Below are 21,776 nucleotides of genomic sequence, written 5' to 3' on the forward strand. Positions count from 1 at the left end.
TAAGATGAATTAGTATCAGTAGCAATCCCTCAGTTTTAATTTGTTCAATAAGACCCTTTCCTGCAAAAGCCTAAAACTTTAATTAATTATAAATTGCCTTTTGATATTATTAAATAGTCTGTGAATAACAGGCATCAGACCAAATAAAAGTTGAGAATTTTCAATTTTAAGTTCAGCTTTACCATTCTCTACATCAAGAACAACTGCAGGTTACCAAGTATATACTACACTTCAGAATAAAACTCGGCCACATAGAAACTAGGCAAGAATAATACTTAAAAATTGGACAACCCTGCCCCCTGCCTTTTTTAAAACAAATAAATAAATAAATAAGCCTATTACTACCAAAAAAAAAAAAGAATCAAACCACTTTTAATTGCCAATAAGTTACCACACCAGAGAACCGGCCTAAGTAAAAGCACAGCTCTTACAGGTCAGGCTTTGAAGCTGTATTCACGTGCACAGAACTATGTTTCTGTATTTTAAAGGAAACTTGGAAAGGAAAACTTGGTAACATATAGCACCTACAGTTAGGAATCCATTAGAAATTAGTCATATTTCTGGAGAGAAAAAGAACAAGAACTGTGAGATCTAAGAGGAACCCAGTTTAGTTGGTGGTATGAACTTAGAGGGGGGTGCAAAGTCCAAATAATTAAAAGAAACCTGAAAAAGAAATTGCAGCAGTATGTTAAGTATTTGCATAGATAGCAACTTGCATTGAGGGATGCTCATAGAAGAAATATTCCTAGCTGAAACACGTTTAGCAGTTATATTTAGAGACAAACCAACTGCAAGGTGAAAAAACCCTCTATGTTAATTTGTATGCATTTCTAACGTTTACCTTAAAAAGTCTGGGGAAAACATCTGCTGGCTGTCCACGAATTACAAACAAGCGTGAATTCAGTTTCCGTAGATTGGCATCAAGATCCTCAAGACACTGAAGCAGAAACCTGCAAAGAAGTGTAAAGAAACATTGACTTTCTGAGGCAGACCAGATAATTTTACAATAGAAGAAGGGAACTATGAGGAACAACCCAACAAAGATTATCAGATCTTCAGTATTTAGTGCAGATTTCGGTGACGCACGCATGCATGTTCACGTCCTAATTACACTAGGCTTGCAGTAGTTCAATAGCTTAAATATACCCAATGGCATGTGATTCATGTGATTCAAAAAAAAACAAACTAATTTAAGTTTTTACTTCAACGCTATTCAGTTCTGGAATTGGCTAAAAACATACTCAAGCCTTAACCAAAGCAAGAAGTGTCTTTTCACCCCCAAAAAAGCAGCACACCACAGCAAAAAAGCAGACAATCAGCTGTTGGCATACTGCTACGAAACTTAATCCAAGGCCCCCTTACAACACAGCACCCCAAACTGTTTCTAAAAACAGCATTACCAGAGGACTAGATGGTCATGACTGACCCTCTGGCCTTCATTTCTAAAAATAACCCTCTGTATAATGAGGAGTGCCACACACGTGGGCTATAACTTCACCGGGATTTTTAACAAACAAGCCAGCAAAGAGAAGAGGAACAGGGAGGGAACGGGATGCTGCAAGTCTGCAAGGGTTCAAGGTGAACAGGCAGTTGCAGAAGGGATGTTGAGACAGGTCCACGTGCACAAAGAATTACTGGTGGGGTCAGGAACTAAAGGTAACGGCGGGTGCAGGTTGTTTTGGGGAAGACCAAAAAAAAGTGGAGAATAAAAAAGGAGATCTCATCAGGAGCTGGTCAAACTCTCTGCTGGGCGTTCCTGCTTATGATGGTGGTGGTGTTCTCCAAAGCCTGAGCTAATTAGGGCGGCTATGGACTGGGATGAAACCAAAACACCTAATTCTCTCCCTGTGCTAAATTTTGGGTTGAAACAACAGCAAGGTATTGAGACCATGGAGGAAGCTATGCAGTGTTTAAAAAGAAACTTGTGTATACCCTGTTAGAAACCATGCAGTAGTCATTTCAGTGATACAACTACCCTACGGTCACATCTGCTTCCATTAAAGAGAATTTGGGCCCTAAGTCACTTCCACATCAACTTTGGAAAGCACAGCTTCATTTATTTTTGTTTTTAAACCCGGAATTACAGTCCTCCTCATTACTCTCACCCACCTCCATCCTGCTCCCAAGGAACAGGTGTGTTCACATCGACTTCACAAATCTCTCTCTATAAAGACAAACTGCAAGAGCATCCCAGATGACTTCGGAATAATACAGGAAAGATTTGGTTTTATTTTAAGCTTCAAATCACAGAATACAGGGAAAAGGTATTCAGAGAAACTGCTCGTATGAAATATCCATAACTATTTCAAAGCAAAAACTGGCCTCTCAGGAAGTGATCAGCTTTTTCCTATCTGCATCTCAGTTCCCTTGATTTTCTCAATGTTTTCCTGCTAACTGATCACAGCATACAACTTCTAGTCTGGACCTGGCACCAAATCCTATTCAAGAAGATTACATGCACTGACCCAGTCTTCAATTCACGTCCAAAGACCCTAAACTTGCCCTTAATACTGGTTAATCTCTATTTTGTTGGTTCCCGTACCTCCTGTTACCTCTCAACTATCTCGTACCATAAAGCTCTTCCATGTATTTAAAAAAAACAAACAAACAATGGTCTGAACTCTGATTGTTAAATATACATAGGCAGAGAGTGGTAGAGCTGAGGGGGCGTGGGGACGAGCTTCACAAAACCAACCATCTCCCCCCAGCCGAACAAAACCAGAACAAAACCCCAAATCCCTGCCTGGGCAATGACTGGCACCGCAAGCACATTGTTCGGAGATAAAAACCAAATTAAACCCTAGCGACCCTGTGGCATTTGCAGCAACAACAATGCAAAAGAGCACTGCTTTTGAATTTCAGCCCACGGATCCAGCTTACAACGAGTGATTACTCAGAATAAACCTGCCCTTTAGTAAGCCCATTTGAACCTTTCAGCTGGGCCAGATGCGCTTACCAAGAAGTGCAGCAAATAATGGAACTCCTCAGCTTCATTTTAACTCTCTGGATTTGTGCAATACCACATCTGAAGGCATTTTCTCATTAAATTGAGAACAAAACTTGTCCCCCCAAAAATCCTTCACACAGATTTGCCTTGCTCAGCTAGAAATGGGCCTTCCTAAACCACCACTTCTAGACACAACCACCACCAAGGCATTCGGCTGAATCAGCACCTTGCCATAACCAAAGTGTTTGCCTCCTCTTTCTCTTGAATACCTTAAAACATAGAAAAGTAGTCCAGCAACTCGGTTAGATGCATGCTAATTGCCAGCTAGTTTTAGCTATATCCAGACAATTTACATCGAACTTGAGGAAATTCTGCCTTTCAGAATTCCTGCACTTATCCAACACGTTAACCTGTGCCTTTGTGAAAGGAAATTTTTAATCCTCACTCCCCGGGACAGCTTCTGGATCCAGGACTTTCTCTCGTTTGGGCCTGGCATTATAATGCCTATCCTACCAAGTTACTGAGCCATCTGTAACATACATGTATATGGCAAGGGAGGAGTAATAAGATACCCACAACATGCACACACACCCCACACACATTAAGCAAACCGATAGAAAACAGATAAAACAGTAATTCTCAGTTCAACGCCCTGTCACAGTGAATTATTATGCAATCCAGAAGAGAAGAGTGTTATAAAACTGGCTTTCCAGAGTTTCCCCGTGACTGCTAATGCAGGGTTTGGAGTGAGGATAGCTCTGAAGGACCAGCTCCGCGCACGGGTGCTTCACAGGAACACGCAGACGTTTTCCCCACTTGCAGGCAACAAAACGTAATTAGGAGCTGCTGTGTCTGGGCTAAAGTGCTGATTTTTTTGAGCTTTCTCACCAAAGCCATCAAAACCATGTACTCTCCTCAGCTTAACACACTTGAAAATTAGTCTGTGAGCTGACCTTAAATAGGAACGCCCATCTCATTAAAAGTATTCTCATTTCGGTATATGAACTCTTGGAGCAAAGTTTCTTCACAGTAGCTATGAAGTAACAGCTGGGCTTGAACTCTGTTACGCTTTTTCCCCAAAGTGTGCCAATTATGAGCTATTTAGATCTCCCTTTATAGTAAAGGGGCATGCTTCTGAGCCTGCAATTTAAAACAACTTTTCTCTCAACCTAAATCAAAATGAGAAAGCCCTTTCTTCTTCACCTTGAATAACTACAAAGTGCACGGCATGACTTGGTTAAAAAGGCACAAGAAGGACGCGTGGATGATGTTATCAGGCAAGCTCAGCGTTCATTTCACTAGCAAGAAGTACAAGGTACGTGCGTGACAGGTGACGGAAGGAGACGAGACGACTTACTGTAACCCAGGTAGGGTGCCAAAGTAGTTATAACCATGAGAAACACGCCCATCTTCAACACCACTCTGAAGGGGCATTACACACATTTTCTCAGGTTGTCCAATGGTATAAAGGATATTTAGAAGTTTCACAAACACTTCTGAAGACCGTATTCCTGACAAGGCTCTTACATGAAATCCTAGCTCCGAGGAACCTCACAAACTTCCCTGCTGCCAACCACACAAAGGCTGATGCGGGGCTGACGGCTGCATCAGAAGAGGGGCTGACAGGAGCTGGTTCACACGATACAGACTGTAATTACATTAATTAGATTTTTATATTTATTAAATAACAGATAATAAAACAGGTTGTAGGAAGTCAGTAGCAGTCTGTTACAGTGGTAGCATTTTCCTTTAGGACAACGCTTGCAGGAGGGATAGTTTTAGACATGCTTTTTAAGGCCACAATTTTATCTTTTTTTTTTTTTTTGGGGGGGGGTGGGGGTATTTTTAGGAACAATAAAACCCCAGAAATTATTAACCCCATAGAAACCATCCTCACCAGTATGAAGTGAGGAGAGTTACTGGGAATTGAGGGGACTTGAGACACAACAACTTCACTTTCAGGTCCCATTCGCATCCAAGAACAGTGGTGTTAAACCATTAGGAATTGAGAAACTTCTGTTTCAGATTTTCCCTGAGCTAATTCAGGTTCAGGAATTTACCTCAGACAAGGCAGGAATTTTGGACTTCACAACCACAACACAAGAAAGTGATTTTGTTAGGCTCCCTCATTCTATGGAAGAAGTTACAAAAAGAGTCGAGTGAAAAAGGACAGCATTAAAACTCATTTCATTCCTACATATTTTACCTGTGACTGCTCAGATTTCAGCAATCCAAACTTCTGTTGAACCAATCTTTTAAAATGTCTCCTACCTAACCACCATCCTCAAGCCAAACCCTTAACCTCAATCTCTCCTACAAAGGGAAGCACTGTCAAACAAGAGACTCGCAGCTTTATGGATATTTGATCACCACCCAGACTTTGTCTCTCAGAATTACCTTAAGCAGCCTAATGGCTGCTGGATTTATTTTCCTACTCAATTTTTTTCAACTTTGCTGTCAGATACGCCTTTGTCTTTCACAGTTATTAAAGGACTAGATTAAATAAAAATATTACACGCTGTACATCAGATTTTTGTATTCGAATGAGTGCAGTTCACAGCGTTAGACACTGATCACATTAATATCTCATGGCACATTTATCTTCATTCATGGGAAGAGCACGACTGAGCCTCTCTCTCATACACATCTTATATTTTGTCCCAAGTTCAGTCAGGATGTTATGAAGTCCCTTATCACTTGGGTAAACGTATTCCTCATAAGCTGCTACAGGAGTCAGAAGGAAGGTTTCATCTAATGCTGAAACCGTGTAAGACACTGAGAAGTACCTCAAATTTGATATATTTAATATTTTATCAATGTATTTTCCTGTTTGCCACCAACCAACGCGTCTTAGACAGCGCAAGCAGTGTATTCTTATGAAACCATAAGAAGATTAAGCTCAGACAGGATTTAAGTGTTATGAACACTCCACAGCATCCTTTGGCAGCAGGCCACAGCAGCATTTTCCTATTACCAAATCAAGGTCACATAGAGGCATGCCTGATTACATTACGGTGTTGCAGTGCATACCGCACACAACTTCCAGTTCCCCAAAAGATACACAATACCACGTTTGATAGCAAGCTTATACCCGGGAGCAGGAAAAAATTCACATTATTCAACAACAGGTCCAGAAGCGAGCTGCCTGTGGGATCTAACAAGCCTCCTGCAGGCTCCTCTGCAGCCACTGGAGGAAGAAAGGCTCCTTCAGAGTGCAATCCGGGACTTCGGCATCTTTCGTAACTCAGTTCGAGCTGATCCGTGCACAAACAAACCAAGAAGTGCGTCGCTTGCCTTTTTTCCTCCGCCATTTACAACTCTTCTTATCTTTAAACCAAAGCAAAGCTGTGATAGGGGAAGACAACAAAGTGCACCCAAGTCCAAGTACAGCTGGAATATTCATGATTTCTAAGAAAGCTGAGAAAGAGGATCTTAAAAAAAACAACAACACAGCACCACCACGATAAATTGAACTCTTCGGGAAAGGACGAAAGAAGAAGCTTCAAAAAATAATCGGGAGAAAGCAATGTTTAAAATTTAATCTCAGTACATCTTCAGGCTGAGTCCTTTTTTTCAGTGGATCTTCTTTGAAGCTAAGCAGTAAAGACCTTCTCCCATATGGAGGGGGGTAAATGCCAACTTCAGCAAGCAGTACCGCTATATTAAGACACTAACCTAGCTTACGCTGGACACAACACTAGCATTTCCTTCCATATCATTCGTTTCTCAATAACTTCATTCCACCTCAAAGCTAGCACTCCCGAAAATAAGGAAGAACGTGGCTTTTGTCCTGTACAGGAGACATTCAGATTCTCCAAACAGCAATCTGTATTTGGCTCCTACTTTGCGAGCCCTCCTTCACTGCAAATAGCACACCTGCTCTTGGTAAGGATCTGCACCAGAACTCCACACTCAAAGGACAACTATTACTCATCCAAGCTCATTCCCGTTTAACGGGCAGCAAACATCTCCAATTACTTGCTGGTTACAAAGGTCAGCCTGCTGGTGATAAGAAACCGACAGGCTTGCAGCTTAAGCCTCCTCCCCAGAGTCTTCCACTCTTTAATGTATGCATTCTGCCTTTATTTTGCTCTAATCCTCTAATTCCAATCTGTTAAATGAACATCCTTATTCCTTGACTTTCAATTCCTCCTGCTAACTCGTTCCAGAAAGAAACTTGTTGGATCCATAGAGGAAGCTCAAGGGCAAGCAAATGCATTTGCAACATGGACCCAGGGAAATATGACCTAGAAGCAAATTTCAGAGCTCGGTTACTTGACAGTACAGACATGTTCACATTTAAACACATTTAAAGCTCCTTATCCAAACGTATCCAAGTTCTCTTATTTAAATGAGCTGCTTCATGTAATTAAACCAGGGCTGGCCTGCTTTTTATTCCTGTCACTGAATAAAGTAGCTCAGCCACGTTACTCTCCGCAATCCACGCTGTCCATGAGAAAATAACAGCCATGGCTCGTTTCAAAAGAGCAAGGGAGATAAGGACACCCTAGCCATACACCATCTTGCAGTCTGATTCAGAAGGACACTTCCTATACTGCCCCTCCTTTACTTACCAAAGGTTTTTATTTTCTTTATATTCAAGTGATCTTTTTAAGGCTACAATTACTGCTAATGAAATTTTACACAGTTTCAAGCTTTAGCAGGAAAAGAGACACTGGGTGAAAGAAACATTTCTCAAGTACGCTGTATGAATTGCAGGTCCCTGTGGTACAATTCCAAGGCCCCTGGTTTCTCTGATGCCAAACATCAGTTACATGCATAGGAGAGAAGATATCTGAAGGTATTCCTGAAAGTGTTCATGAAAACTGACTGTATTTCATCTCTGTGGTGCTGGCCTTACGTTGACCCGACATTCAGCATCACCCTAACCTCCCACTGCTAGTCTCAGGAGCCAAGAAGGCCAAAAGCCTCTGAACTGGTCCTTCAAAACTGAAATTAGCCACTTACATCTGCATACAAGGTAAAAACAGAGAAAAATCTCACATTTTTAAGAAAACACACATTTAGAAAGAATCACGTTTTTAAGAAAAATCAAAATCCCCCAATAACTGAGGCAGCTTTGTTTATGAAGCTGTGTAAGTCCAGAAATACTGTTCCTCGTCCCAGCTTTCTTAGCCTGTGAGCAGTAACGGAGGTGGTGGCTGGCCTCACCCTGCCAGGGACTTCCAGGCTGAAGCCTAAAGCTGACAGAAAAGATGCCTCGAGCTCAGTACTGGAAGCCCTGGTCTAGAAACTAAAATGTAGTTGGTTCAAGGCATAATAGCTGGGGAGAGAAAAAAACACAGATCAAATAACCTCCAGATAAACAGGCCCTCTTCATCTGCCACAACAGCAGCAGTTCAGTGAAGGGCAGGGCCAACACCAAGGTCAAGGACCAACATAAAACACCTCACTCAAAGCAACCAAATTTAATTAACCCAAATGAAGTTATTGTAGAGTTCCACTGAACTGTACTACATGGTAAAAAGTGATGCTCACTCATCTCTGAAGTAAGAGTAGTTCAGAAATGATTTTCTGAAGAATGAAACCTTTAAGAACTACTTATATATATACACATACGTGTTTTACCTGTCTACCCATTCCTTTCAGAACAGAAGGAATTACCAAAGACCACCACTATCACAGATTTTTTTCTTTCACTGTTTAAAGAATAAAGGTAGGCAGCTGGAAAACAACATTCCCCAGACGATCAGCGCATTTTTTCCAGCTTGCTTGTGCCAGAAGCAGACTTGACAGCACCACAGAAGATGCAGAAGGGAGCACGGCAAGCTAGAAGACAAAAATAGGAGGGACATGGGACAGGCCACCTCAAGCCCACCTTCCTGAAGGTGGGTGGTTAACCTTGGTTGAAGACAAAGCAGTTAACAACAGGAGCAGCAGGACACCAAGCAGACAAAGCACTGGCATTCCAGAATAGATACTCTTTTTTAAGAAACTATAAGTATATAGATATTTTTTGCTATAAAGCTATTTCTATAGATGAAAGTGATAGAGGAGCGTTTGCAGCCTCTGAGCTAGCCCCGTGCTCAGTCCCCACTGGCAGGTATTACTGCTATGCAGAGCCTCCCCGTTAGAGGTCAAACTGCAGGAAAACAAACGGCATTTGCTTTAATCCCCAAACTTCAAGGTGAAGGGGCAAGACCAAGGAGGGGTTAAAGAAAAGAGAGGTCTTCAGACTCTGCAGCTTTCCTTATTACCTTGCTCACAACCCGACCATTTCCTTATACCGTTTGTAAGAAGGTTTCAATATGAATCAACAAAAATAGTTTCTTAAAGTAGGTCGTTGCTGCAGCAACCGGTCGCTGTTTGGACTACTCCCTGCCACAATGACCTACTTTTCCAGTTACATGCAACTCTTGTAGTAGGAACTGAAATTCTAGTTCACTTCGGAAGGGCTGAGGGAAGATTTATAACTCGCCGGTGAACTTTATTCCCAACAAAGACAGATAAAGCCTCTGAGCACTTACAGGCAGCAGACCGGTTCTGTTCCTCGGCGCTGCAGTTCGCAGGGAAACTACCAAAAGGTTAAGTGAAATCTAACCCATGCCCTGAGCTCAAAAAGCACCAAGCCAATGTGCAAAACCGGGAGCAGACAAAAAATAGAATGGGAAGCCGTCAAAACGAACAGCCACTCGTGGACGGTGTGTCCCCTGCCAGCGCCGATCTCTGGCAGCAGTCTTCTCTGTAAACAGGCTGGTTCGGCACTGCTGCCAAGCTAAAGCTAATAAACGTTATCATTAATTAGAGGGCTAGACAATATTAAATCTGCACCAAAAGACAAAAAACCTCTATTAATGAGTGGAAAAGCTGATACTTTTCTAAGCCACATTTAACCCTGCACAAGCAGCACAGCAGGAACAGAGAGAGGCACAGCCCCAACCCAGGAAGTAACGCTGACAAATTCTGAATTTCCTGTTTATTGTTGCTATTAATGACCATTAACCTTATGGCAAAGGAAAAGAGACAGTCAAGTTAAATTTGGAGGAGTTCAGTACGAGAAACTAACAAATACAAAAGGCAAGCTATGCATTACCACGTAGCCCATCCGAATTAAAACTTGAGTTTTAATGGCACAGCTCATACAACAAACAGAAAAACAAAGCCCACGCACCAAATCCCTCCAAAGCCTATTTTACCTTAAGTCTTCTTAAAAATTTCTAAGTTGAGATGGAAGAACACTGGAACCGATGACAACACGGCACTGTGAGCAGAAAAGCTTTTCAAGTTTCCCCCACACTTTCACTTGGGAACAAATCATAGCTAGTGATCATACTCCTCCAAATCGCACTCTCTTCAAAAAGAATAGCAAAAAAAAAAAAAAAAAAAAAGATTTTTTCCTTATCTTTACCAGCATGCTGGACAAGAAGTACAACAGGAGCCAGAGCATCTGCAAAGGTAGGATTCTGGAAGAAAGATGCAGAAGTAGGAAAAAAAAAAAAAAAAGTGAAGTCATAAGACCCAGAAAGGCTGCTGCTGCAAGAGAAGCATCTGATCACTAGTAACACTTCTCGGTTCGAAAGCCTGACCTCCAGTGCCAAAACTGCAAGGTCTATTGTGCTGTCTCCTATAGAAGGAGCAAAGAACTCTGGTAAAACTCTCAGTAAATGCAGCACTGAAGAACATTTCTCTGGCAAACTAACGAAATCTCAGAGCTGGCAGCGAGAAAGTATGTTTGGTGGAGTTATATTTGAAAACAAAAAAAAATGTGGGGGGCCAAAATCTAAAATGTAATGAAGAAGAGGATCCACATCCTCACCAGCCCTTGAATTTCTTCATGGTTTGGAAAAACAACACAGCTGAAATAAAATACTTAACAGTAAATTTCTTGGCAACTGGATTACAGAAAGGAAACTTCAGTCAAATACAGAAATGACAAGAGATCTGCTCACTGAGAAATGCCATGAGTATATGGTCAAAACTAGCTCTTACAGGGGTCTCCTGAGATTACGAAAGCCTTGGAATAAAAGAGGAAATATGAACCACAATGAAAGCTGAACTATCAACATAACAGTCATGAACTTTGCCATGAACTAAAGAAAACACACGTCAAAAAATGTTTCCAGGTCATACCAGTTACAGAATGTGCTGGAGAAAAGAAAATGAAGACCTATAAAGTCACACGAAACAGCATTCATGAGGTTTGGGATATAATGCATAATAGCAGTAAATAGCAAGCAGCTACACTATCTAAAAAGAAACAGATAAAGCACAGTAAAGCAGATCTTATGAAGCCTGCCATCTACCGAAAAATGCTGTCAGAAAGTCACAGGAATCATCCCTAGGCAACCTGTACAAAATAAATGCTTCAGGTAACATCCTTTAGCTTGATCACCCTCAGTAAAACTTGGATGGTTTCAACTTTTTTATGAATCTTGCTTAGTAGTGAACTCAAAGACTACAACCAAAATGCAGTCTCCTCCCCATCCAGAGACCTCCCTGAAACGCGGATGGTAAAAATTATTCTGTAAGGTATTTTGATTTAAATGCACGTCTCAAGTTTACAAATTTATGGTCATGCCTCTCCCATGAGAGGAATAAGGGAAACAACAGCAGACAATCTATGCTAAAAGCTGTGTTATTCTATATTTCTACTTTATGATAGCTATTTTAAGAAACAGTCGCTGTAACCTGACTAGACACAAAAAATGCTCCTAGAAAAACTTTATTCTCAAGTACATGAAAAATAAAAAGGAAAAAAAATCATTTAATGCCACTGAATTTATAAGCAAAAGTCAAAATTTCAACTCAGATTAAACTCAAGAGAACACTGCAAATAAAATTTCTCTATTCTTAAGTTAATCCAATGTATTAGAGTACAAATCATTAACTATTTTTAATGCCAGCTGCTCTATAAACTGGAGTCCCACTGTTCGCTGTGCACTTCTCCAATACTTCAGAAGTGCAGAGATTGCAAAACCGAGATAAGCTTGCCATGGTGTTGCACATCTTCAGTGCATGGTAAAATCATGACTGTGCAGACTGTGATCATGTTTCATGACCACAAGAATCATGAGGATTCTTCTGCCCCTCCCTCAATTACAGCTAAGCATAATCTGGAGCTAATTTCACAGTTATCTGGGACTTACTGAATAACTGGGCAAACTCATTGCAAATCAACTGACTTCCTCATTTTACTTAGGACTTGCATTTTCCTCCCACCATTGACGTATTCCACAAGACAGGCAAAGGCAGCACAGTTTATCCTTTACCTAGTGTAAGTAGACTGCTAGCATTTGCACAAAGGAAGAAACTGGCTGCTCCTGGCTTGGACTGGCGCACGCTTCATTGGGTTAGAAACTGGCTGGATAGCCGGGCCCAAAGAGTCGTGGTGAATGGAGTCAAGTCCAGTTGGAGGCCGGTCACTAGTGGCGTCCCCCAGGGCTCAGTGCTGGGGCCGGTCCTCTTTAACATCTTCATCAATGATCTGGATGAGGGCATCGAGTGCACCCTCAGTAAGTTTGCAGATGACACCAAGCTAGGTGCGTGTGTCGATCTGCTTGAGGGTAGGAAGGCTCTTCAGGAGGATCTGGATAGGCTGCACTGATGGGCTGAGGTCAACTGCATGAAGTTCAACAAGGCCAAGTGCCGGGTCCTGCACCTGGGGCGCAATAACCCCAAGCAGAGCTACAGGCTGGGAGAGGAGTGGTTGGAGAGCTGCCAGGCAGAGAAGGACCTGGGAGTGATGGTGGACAGTCGGCTGAATATCAGCCAGCAGTGTGCTCAGGTGGCCAAGAAGGCCAACGGCATCCTGGCTTGTATCAGAAACACTGTGACCAGCAGGGCTAGGGAGGTGATCGTCCCCCTGTACTCGGCTCTGGTGAGGCCGCACCTCGAGTACTGTGTTCAGTTTTGGGCCCCTCGCTACAAGAAGGACATCGAGGTGATTGAGCGGGTCCAGAGAAGGGCGACGAAGCTGGTGAGGGGCCTGGAGAACAAGTCCTACGAGGAGCGGCTGAAGGAGCTGGGCTTGTTCAGCCTGGAGAAAAGGAGGCTCAGGGGTGATCTTATTGCTCTTTACAGATACCTTAAAGGAGGCTGTAGAGAGGTGGGGGTTGGTCTGTTCTCCCACGTGCCTGGTGACAGGACGAGGGGGAATGGGCTAAAGTTGCACCGGGGGAGTTTTAGGTTGGATCTTAGGAAGAACTTCTTTACCAAAAGGGCTGTTAGACATTGGAATGGGCTGCCCAGGGAAGTGGTGGAGTCACCATCCCTGGAGGTCTTTAAAAGACATTTAGATGTAGAGCTTAGGGATATGGTTTAGTGGGGACTGTTAGTGTTAGGTCAGAGGTTGGACTCGATGATCTTGAGGTCTCTTCCAACCTAGAAATTCTGTGATTCTGTAAGAAACAAAGTTCTGAAACTGCTGAAATGCACAGGCTCTTTACTGTAAAATGAATACATGTCCCAGGCCATGGATTCCACACTTTGGAGTGAGACATCACACATTTGGGTCTGTCTCCCAGCACCTGAACGGTTATGGAACCCAAACTGCAGCAGCTAATCTGGACATAAAGCATGCCACATGTCCTAGAAAAAGAGCAAATCACAATAAATGTACTAACAAAGCTTTTAAAATGCAAACATGATAAAGATAGCAGATGGAAAAATCTAAGTTTTCATGACAGGAGTTGTTCCTAAGTAGCTCATGCCATAGATATTTCATCTCCATCACTGAAGAATCAGTAACAACCTGAATTCATACTTCATAGCTTCGTTGTTTGAGCTTAAAAAGATTTTTTTTCCCCCCCAATGTTTCTTGTTTTCATTTTAAACTCATGGCGTAAGAATTTTGCAGCTTTCACTTTTTGTAGCTGTGCAAGAGCCTAACCTACAAACACGTGTTACAGATGCATGACTGAACAGGAAAGGCAATGCTCTCCTACCCATCAAGGACCACAAGGGCAAAAAAAAAAAAAGTTTCCACAGGAGGCCCAGAAAGTTACTTCAGTTATGTCACAGGAGGAAGCAACGCATAATGCAAAAGCTCAAATGCAAACGACATCACACGCTTGTTATCTCAAGAATTAGACTTACAGCACAGTTACTGTCTGGATCAATGTTCACCTGAAGAAATCCCTTCCGTCTCTGGCACTCTGACCAGGCTCCACTCTATTGCAGCAAACCTGTTGTGTTAGCACTTTTCAAGAGATTAACGTCCAACAGTTTTGACACCTGAATTCCTTTCTGAAGCCAGATTATGAAATCCTTATTTCCTACTCAATAGAGCCAGTATAGCCTTTCAGACCCTTTGAATACTAACACAACTAAAAAAAAGAATCCCAGTACACAGTTCAAGAAAAAAGTGCTTATTTTAAGAAGCTAGGTTCATTGCAGCTCAGCTATTGCCTACACTAACAAAGCCACAGTGTTGATTTTTAACATCTCACCATTAGTAATCAGTATCCCCCTAGATTTATAACTGCTCCAAAAATACAGATATACATGTAGATTTTTGATGTGTGCCTCCATTTACACACTCAAAAGAGAAGACTGCAATATTGCCCTATTTTCCCCAGACCTTTCCACGCAATCCTTCACCCACTAAACTTTTATCCCTGTAAAAGGCAACATTCACATGCACATTGAACTCCAAAGTAGTGGAAGCAACTGCTTAAAGGTGACCTGAAAAATATATGGAGGCTTCGGGGTTAGAAGAACACTGCAATTATAGTTCACCTGTTGTCCTAGATTGCAAAGAACTTGAAAGCCATAAGTACGTAGAAACAAATAAACTAACCTTGCTCCACATTTAAATTAGAGTTGTGAAAACCTAAGTGTACTGCAGCAAAATACCATAAAGTTCCTGCCCCACTAATCAAATCCTTCCCTGGATGTAACCACAGGCACTGCTGTTAAATCTGCTAAAACATGATGTGCAACATACTAAGCCTACAAAACACAAAGCCATATACTCCCGTGTTACTTACACAATCAAGCTGTCGTTTGCCTTTTTATTTCACTATGGGAAGGTAACAAAATGCCCTAAAGTGAGGGGTTTCCTTCAATACCAGATTAATGCATCACAGACTTGAGTGCAACTTCTACAGGGAAAAAAATGGCTGACTTCACTGGCAGCTTGACCTTCCTCATATCACTTGTTATATAACTGACCTGAAAGCCTGCCAGGAATTGAGAGGCTATGGAAAAGAACCACTTTCCTTGAAAATAAAACGCTTCCATTTTGTAGATTATAAACCAAACAGTTCAGATGGCAGAACGATACCAAACAGCTTTGTCTGCAACATTTGCATAATGAAATGTTTCAAGAGTATCTGCCGTTTGGAGGAATTAAGAGGTTTTCACAAACTGGAGGAAAACACACTTTCTTACATAAAAATGACCAAAAAGATTAGAAAATTGCTTTCAAGAACTGATGCAGAATTCACTGATACTGCCGTGTATTGATCAATTAAAAAAAAAATCAGTGTTCTTGACTGCCTTAAAAAAGCTGTTTTCACATTAACTACCAATGGGGTTTGTCACCACCTCCCTTTTGTCACCAGAGGAGGTAACAGCACCAGCTGCAGACAGATTACTTCCCCCACTCAAATAAAGAATGTGGTTTATTGTTATTTCTGTAAAATAAAACGAAAACACATTTCTGGTCCTAAGAGAAGGGAGAGAAGTAAGCCTATGGACTTTCTTCTAGACACTTGTCCCTCAGCCTCAGTCCCAAAGTCCACACGCTCCTCTCACACACCTCGAACATTTTACCCAGACCTTTTCTTGCGGTCCTCAAACCTGGAGAGTCATGGTGTAAAACCAGGTCTGTAAAACCTCACAACTTCTTTACCTGAGGAATTGGATTCCTTCAAGATCCTTCTTGCGGTCAGCAAGCAAATTGTGTAAGCGCTGACTGGAACTGTTCTGCCCTGTAACAACTGCTACCTGGAAAAAAACACTGCACCGAGCACTTTATATAAGATTTGGTCTACAGCACCACCTGCTCTCCCCTGGCCGGCCAGTACAGACTTGTTGCCCGGTTTAATAGCACACACATTACAGAATCTGGAAATAAAAGCCTTTCACCAAGGAAAACCAGCAAGCATAGCGTAATTTCTCAGCCAGCAGAGTTATTTCTCACCTTCTGACAGTACGATAAAAAAATAAATCAGGCCTTTCCCTAACACAGTAAAAAGGCCAACACTTATTTGACCATAAAACTTCAAAGGGTGTCAACAAATGGAGAAACCACATTAGAAACCAATAATCACCCGCCAGAAAACACCCAGTGGTTACTCCACACGCCAACAGGGCAAGCTACAGTTACCCGGTCACGTCAGCCCAGAGCCAAGTCACCCTGCTGCCTTCCCCTCCTGCCCCTTCACCACTACCACCACCACCTTTTCGTGGCATAACCTAATCCCACCAAAACCCGTGATTCATCCCTTCTGGACAAGCCGAGCTAACCTGGCTTGCCACAGGGCTGTGTGCTCGTGGTATCACGAGAGGGTGGACCCAGCCCTTTCATCAACAGTGCGGGATTAACGCTGCGAGTACATACGTCAGCGTGGCTCAGTGACGTACTTTGCAAATCACAGGACAAGATCGTAAAACACCAAGAATGACAGAGGGAATCACCAAACTTCGGGCACTTTTAGGGTAGATGAGGCTTTCAGGTGGGCTACTTAGACTGGGGAAGCCCTCCAGCATCCTATACCTAACAGTATGTACCATAAAAGTCTAACCTAAATAAGTGACCTCTGAAAGTAAGTTACTGCTCTTCAATAACAGACTTAGAAATTTACAGATTAATTATCCTTAATTTAGAGGGCTGGCGGGACAAAAGTTCTCCCAGTTGCACACTGAACTGGGGTTGACGCAAGTCACTGACAGGCACGACAGGTATGTCTGCAACAGGGCACAGAAACACGGGCTCGCTCGAGGACCTGCTACGCATTCAGAGCTCAGCACAGATGACCTACCCCATAAAAGAAACCCCAAAGTACCTAGAGAACATATGTGAGACTAATGTTTCTCCCCAACCTGCTGCACGTCTAGCTTCATATCTGAAGAACCATGAGCCTTGTCGTCTCTGCGAATGCTTTAGGTGATTGGCTTGATATTGAACATTTCATAAATTGAGGAGATTTTCACCCTGAGCGTTACAACATGAAACTGAAGGGATGCTCATAAAATCACAGAATATCCCATGTTGGGAGAGATCCACAAGGACTGTTGGCTCTAACTCCTGGCTTCAAAGAGCACTGCCCGAAAATCAGCCCATGTGTCTGAGAGCGCTGCCCAAACACTTCTTGACCTCTGGCAGGCTCGGTGCCCTGACCCCTGCCCTGCGGAGCCTGTCCCAGTGCCCGACCACCCTCTGGCTGCAGAGCCTTTCCCTAACCCCCAGCCTGACCCTCCCCTGTCCCAGCTCCATGCCTTTCCCTGTCGCTGTCCCCAGAGAGCAGAGCTCAGCGCCTGCCCCTCCGCTCCCCTCATGAGGGAGCTGCAGGCCGCCATGAGGCCTCCCCTCAGCCTGCTCTGCTCGGGGCTGAACAAACCAAGGAACCTCAGCTCCTTCTCATACATCTTGCCCTTCAGACCCTTCACCACCTTTGTAGCCATCCTTCGGATGCTCTCTAAAAGTTTTAGCAGGTATATCCATCAAAACTATTTTGGTGCCTTCCCTTTTCCACACCAAGCATTTGTCACCAAACCTAACAAAGTATAATACACGAATTTTGCCTGCCTCAATTACAAAGACAGTATTGTTTAATGCTGAAATCACTCAAAAATAATTCCACTGACAAACTTGCTTCAGCAATCCCACATCAAACAGAACTCTATATGGCAAACCACGACCTATGTGACTTGAAAGTATAAGCACATCTTCAAAACGAGATGCACAGAATAGTAAAACTTGGCTGATGTCTCAGAAGGATACCCAAGTATTAAATTTTTAAAGCAAGCTTCCATTTCCATGAATTGTAGTGATTGCCCTGGAAATTAAACTTTTTTTTTTTTTTTTTGGCAGGGGATGATGCTTTCTGTTGTTCAAGTCTTTAGTTTTAATTATACTTTGAGGTACAAGCGTCACATCTCCTAAATCACCAGAACTGCCTGCCATAACAGCAGCAACGACCAGAAATGCAGGATGTTGAACACATCAATATCTTCATGGAAGCCTACCAGGTATGAAATGAATTTTACTTCTCCCGTTTTAGCAATGTAAGTTCTTCTCTTCAGGAATAATTTAAAAAGGAAAAATCAAGGATTGGAGAGATTAGATTACCCATCGGGATAAATCCATTGCTGCATGCCAACCTTTTAACTGGCGTATCAAAAACATACATGCAGACTCAAGAAAACAAACTAAAAAAAGTAAATAATTAGCCAAAGTAAATCCTTATCCAGCAACTAATGGAATGTTTGCATTTCTTTTTATATATTATGATCAAATGCCATTCTGTACTAAAACCAGGGATAAAGGAAACCCTCCCCTACATGACACTGTTCACATGAGATCCCGTTCTCCTTAATACGAAGAACTCTTCACATGTACTCACAGACATTTTTTCTTAAGTATGTAATGGTTACTTGTTAGAGAATGCAAGTTACATTCTTTGCCTATTCTGTAGACACAGTTAGATGCATGATGCTTCTGGTGCCAAAAATGTAATGGAAAATGACAAATTATGAGCAATTTTCTATTTAGCATCTCCCCTCCATGTTTCTCCATCACAACTTACTTTTACTGAGCAAATTCTCTCACGCAATCCTTTATGATACTGGAAAACTCATTCTATAGAAAAAGCATGTCACCTTCATTTAAGGGCTTGAGAGAAGGAACAATAAGAAACAGAACAGAGGCAGAAAGATGAAACAAGCTGAGGAAGGCCCTCGCGTTTGTTACGTAGCATTCGTGATTTTAGAGCAGGTAGGCTGAATGCCAGCAGAAAGGAGGTCAGTAAGGCCATGTGACTGCTTGGTAATTAGACTTGCTCAATAGCACAATTACACAAAAATATTAGCTCATGAGCGTTACATGACTGTTTAAAGAGAAAAGTTCATCAGAAAACACCTATGTATTAAAGGTTGCTATTTGCCAGACTTAAAGCACATTTTTAAAATGAATCGTAATTGGTGGCTCCGCAGAGGTACAGCACTGCTTTTAGCAAGGTAAGCCTCCTGGTTTTAGTATCCTCACACCACTTTTCTCACATTCATTCTGTTAGTCATACTTTGAACTCCGACAGACATGAGTTTTTCCCAGGTCACTGGAACCACAAACTCGGCAGAACATAAACTCTCAGTGTAAACCCACTCAAACTAAGGAAAGATCACGGTAAACTCCGGTAGAAGATCAAATTTGACTCATGTCCCAAATGCTGAGGAGCTTCTGCTCTTAATCTCAAAAAGTACATGTTTTTAACCAATTCACCACCCTGCCATACAGGCATGTATGCAAGTATCTTGCTCACAGTCATCCAGTGAGCAAGAAGATAGCGTTTGATCATCAATTACAAGTGCTGAATGAGACAGTCAACCCAAAAAGTGCACTGTAAGCCTTGAGCTTGCATACTACGAACGTGTGTGTATTACCGCTGGTTAAAAATAGCTCATTAAAACCTAAAATGGAACCTAAAATGGATTCAGTCCAAACTACTAACTGTTAATTTAATAAGGGATTTAAGGGATAAGATTTAATAAAATCACTAACAAAAATCTGCAGGAGCCAGTTATTCTATAAAAGTTAAGATTTTTTTTTTAAACATGAAGGAATTGATGATCTCACAAAACTGGGCTATGAAAGCAATGATATTTTCTACTCAAATCCATGTGCGGCAAGTGCCTTAAGGCATTCAGGTCCCTGGAGATTGTTTGAAGTGCTTTGGATAGCACAGTTGTAATTTACCCTCCTCTGGAGAACTCTATTTATACAGGGAGAGAAGTGGTGGCAGGGAGGTGGGACAAATAAAGAGGGCTGAAAGAGAAATGCCCCTCTTCTAAAAAAAACCCAAACAGCCAAAACCAGAAAAACTCCACCAAAAAACCCCACCCCTTCTAACCAACAGCTAAAGAAGATGGTGTTCTTCAGATGCATAACGCAGTGCTGGGACCGTCTTCGAGAACACCAAGAACTACACTAAAGTAAACAAACCAGCAAAAGCACATGAAACATTTGACAGAAATGCACTCAAGGATTGCACTGGCTGGAGATCACACCAAGTCGTCACTGAAGAACCGGGGTTGTAGCACTGAAGACACGAACTTCCTCTTGCTAGGATCAAAGTTCACATTTGTCCATCGTTCACTCGCTCAGAGCATATAACCAAAAATGGTCTAGTACCAGTTAGCGTTTCCACTGCAAAACGCACCAGAAACCTCTGAAATATCCTTAAGACGTGCGATTTCCTTAGCGCTTAGGCTTGCTCCAGTTGCCTGCATTCTTTTAAAACTTAAGCAGTTTGTCCACAAAGACCTCTGAAGTTTTAGGACTTGTTATTCTAAACAAATTGTTGCTGTCAAGACAACCTAAAAAATAAAAGGTTGCTACAGAAGAATTGTGCATCGTGGACCTCAGGTATGGGAGGAAGCTTAAAATTGTTTGGTTGCATGAGTCTTATTGGTGAGAAGGGAATAACCATCAAGCTGAACTTTTGAAATTTGCAACATTTCTGTTCTGAAGGGCAGAAACATGACCGCGAGCAGAAGCGGAGGTGCAAAGAAGCACCCAAGGGGATGTCAGCGTGCCGGTACAGCGATGCCCTGGGAGGGGGGGGGGGGGTCACAAACCTGACAGCGAGGATCCTAAAACCTGGCAAAAAGGATCCCGAGGGGCAGCAGAGCCACGGGAACCCCGACCCTGCAGCCGGGCGGTGCGGTGCCTGCCCCATACGGTCCCGGCCACCCCCACGGGGGTCTCCCCGGGGCACTCACCGCCACCTGTTGATGCCCACGTTGGACGAGCCGGCGAACCAGGGGTCCAGGATGTAGACGCAGCGCACCGTGTCGGCTCCCCGCACGCACTCCCGCAGCGCCGGGTTATCGTGGAGCCGCAGCCCCTTGCGGAACCAGTGCACGGCGTTCACCCCCATCCCGACCCGGGGCGGCGGGGCGGGGGGGGGCGGGAGGGCGCTCAGCGGGAGCTCATGGCCCGGCCACCGGGGAAGGGTCCCGGGGGAGGCGGGCTCTAGGACCCAGCGGAGGCGGCCGCCCGGCGGGGCCGCATCTCCCGCGCGGGAGCGGGGACGCGGGAGCGGGAGGCGGCGGCCGCGCGCGCGCTCTCCTCGTGCCAGCCGCCGCCCGCTGCCCGTGCGCCGCCGCCGCCGCCCCAGCCCCGCCCCGCGCCGCCCATTGGCTGCCGCCGCCCCCACGTGACCGCCGGCCCTCACGTTTCTGAAGTGTGTTTGCCGCCGCGGGAGAGCGGGAGGGAGGGGAGCGGGGGCTCTGCGCATGCGCGGTGCTTCCCCCCCCCTCGCCTCAGCGCGCACGGGGCGGGGCTTGGTTTATGTAAGCGGCTGCGTCACGGCCCGGCCCCGGGGCTCCCTCAGTGCCCCCCCCTCCCCCCGGCAGCCCCCGGGACCGCCCCTCAGCCGGCCCCGGGTTTCGTAACCGGAGAAATAAACGGATAAATAAACGTATAAATAAATAAACGCATAAATAAACGTATAAAGCATCGCCCTGTGGGCTGAATAGCAGCTGGCGTGCCCCCCCGTGCCAAAGCGCCGCTCGGCGCCGAGCAGGGCTTCCACGTTGGGTCGGGTGTGAGGAAGGTGAAGGATACGTTAGGCAAAACGTTAGTTAAAATGTCGAACCGCCAGGGAATGAGGCTCTCCGAGTTAGTAGGAAGAGAAAATAGGGT

At 43.6% G+C, this 21,776-nt stretch overlaps 1 protein-coding gene across 1 annotated transcript in view; it reads right to left on the reverse strand.

Annotated features, from left to right (window-relative positions):
* CRY1 (cryptochrome circadian regulator 1) overlaps window positions 1-21,253 on the reverse strand; it is a 37,760-nt gene extending 16,507 nt beyond the window's left edge. Inside the window, exons 1-2 of the mRNA XM_027449814.3 lie at window positions 20,852-21,253; window positions 842-950 (exon numbers count right to left, since the gene is read on the reverse strand). Of these exons, the coding sequence (XP_027305615.1) occupies window positions 842-950; window positions 20,852-21,009 (267 nt within the window). The 5' untranslated portion in view covers window positions 21,010-21,253. The remainder of the gene's footprint in view (window positions 1-841; window positions 951-20,851) is intronic.
* Between the last annotated feature and the right edge of the window lie 523 nt (window positions 21,254-21,776).

The sequence above is a fragment of the Anas platyrhynchos genome, chromosome 1 (genome assembly GCF_047663525.1).
Source record: "Anas platyrhynchos isolate ZD024472 breed Pekin duck chromosome 1, IASCAAS_PekinDuck_T2T, whole genome shotgun sequence".
Lineage (NCBI taxonomy): Eukaryota > Metazoa > Chordata > Aves > Anseriformes > Anatidae > Anas > Anas platyrhynchos.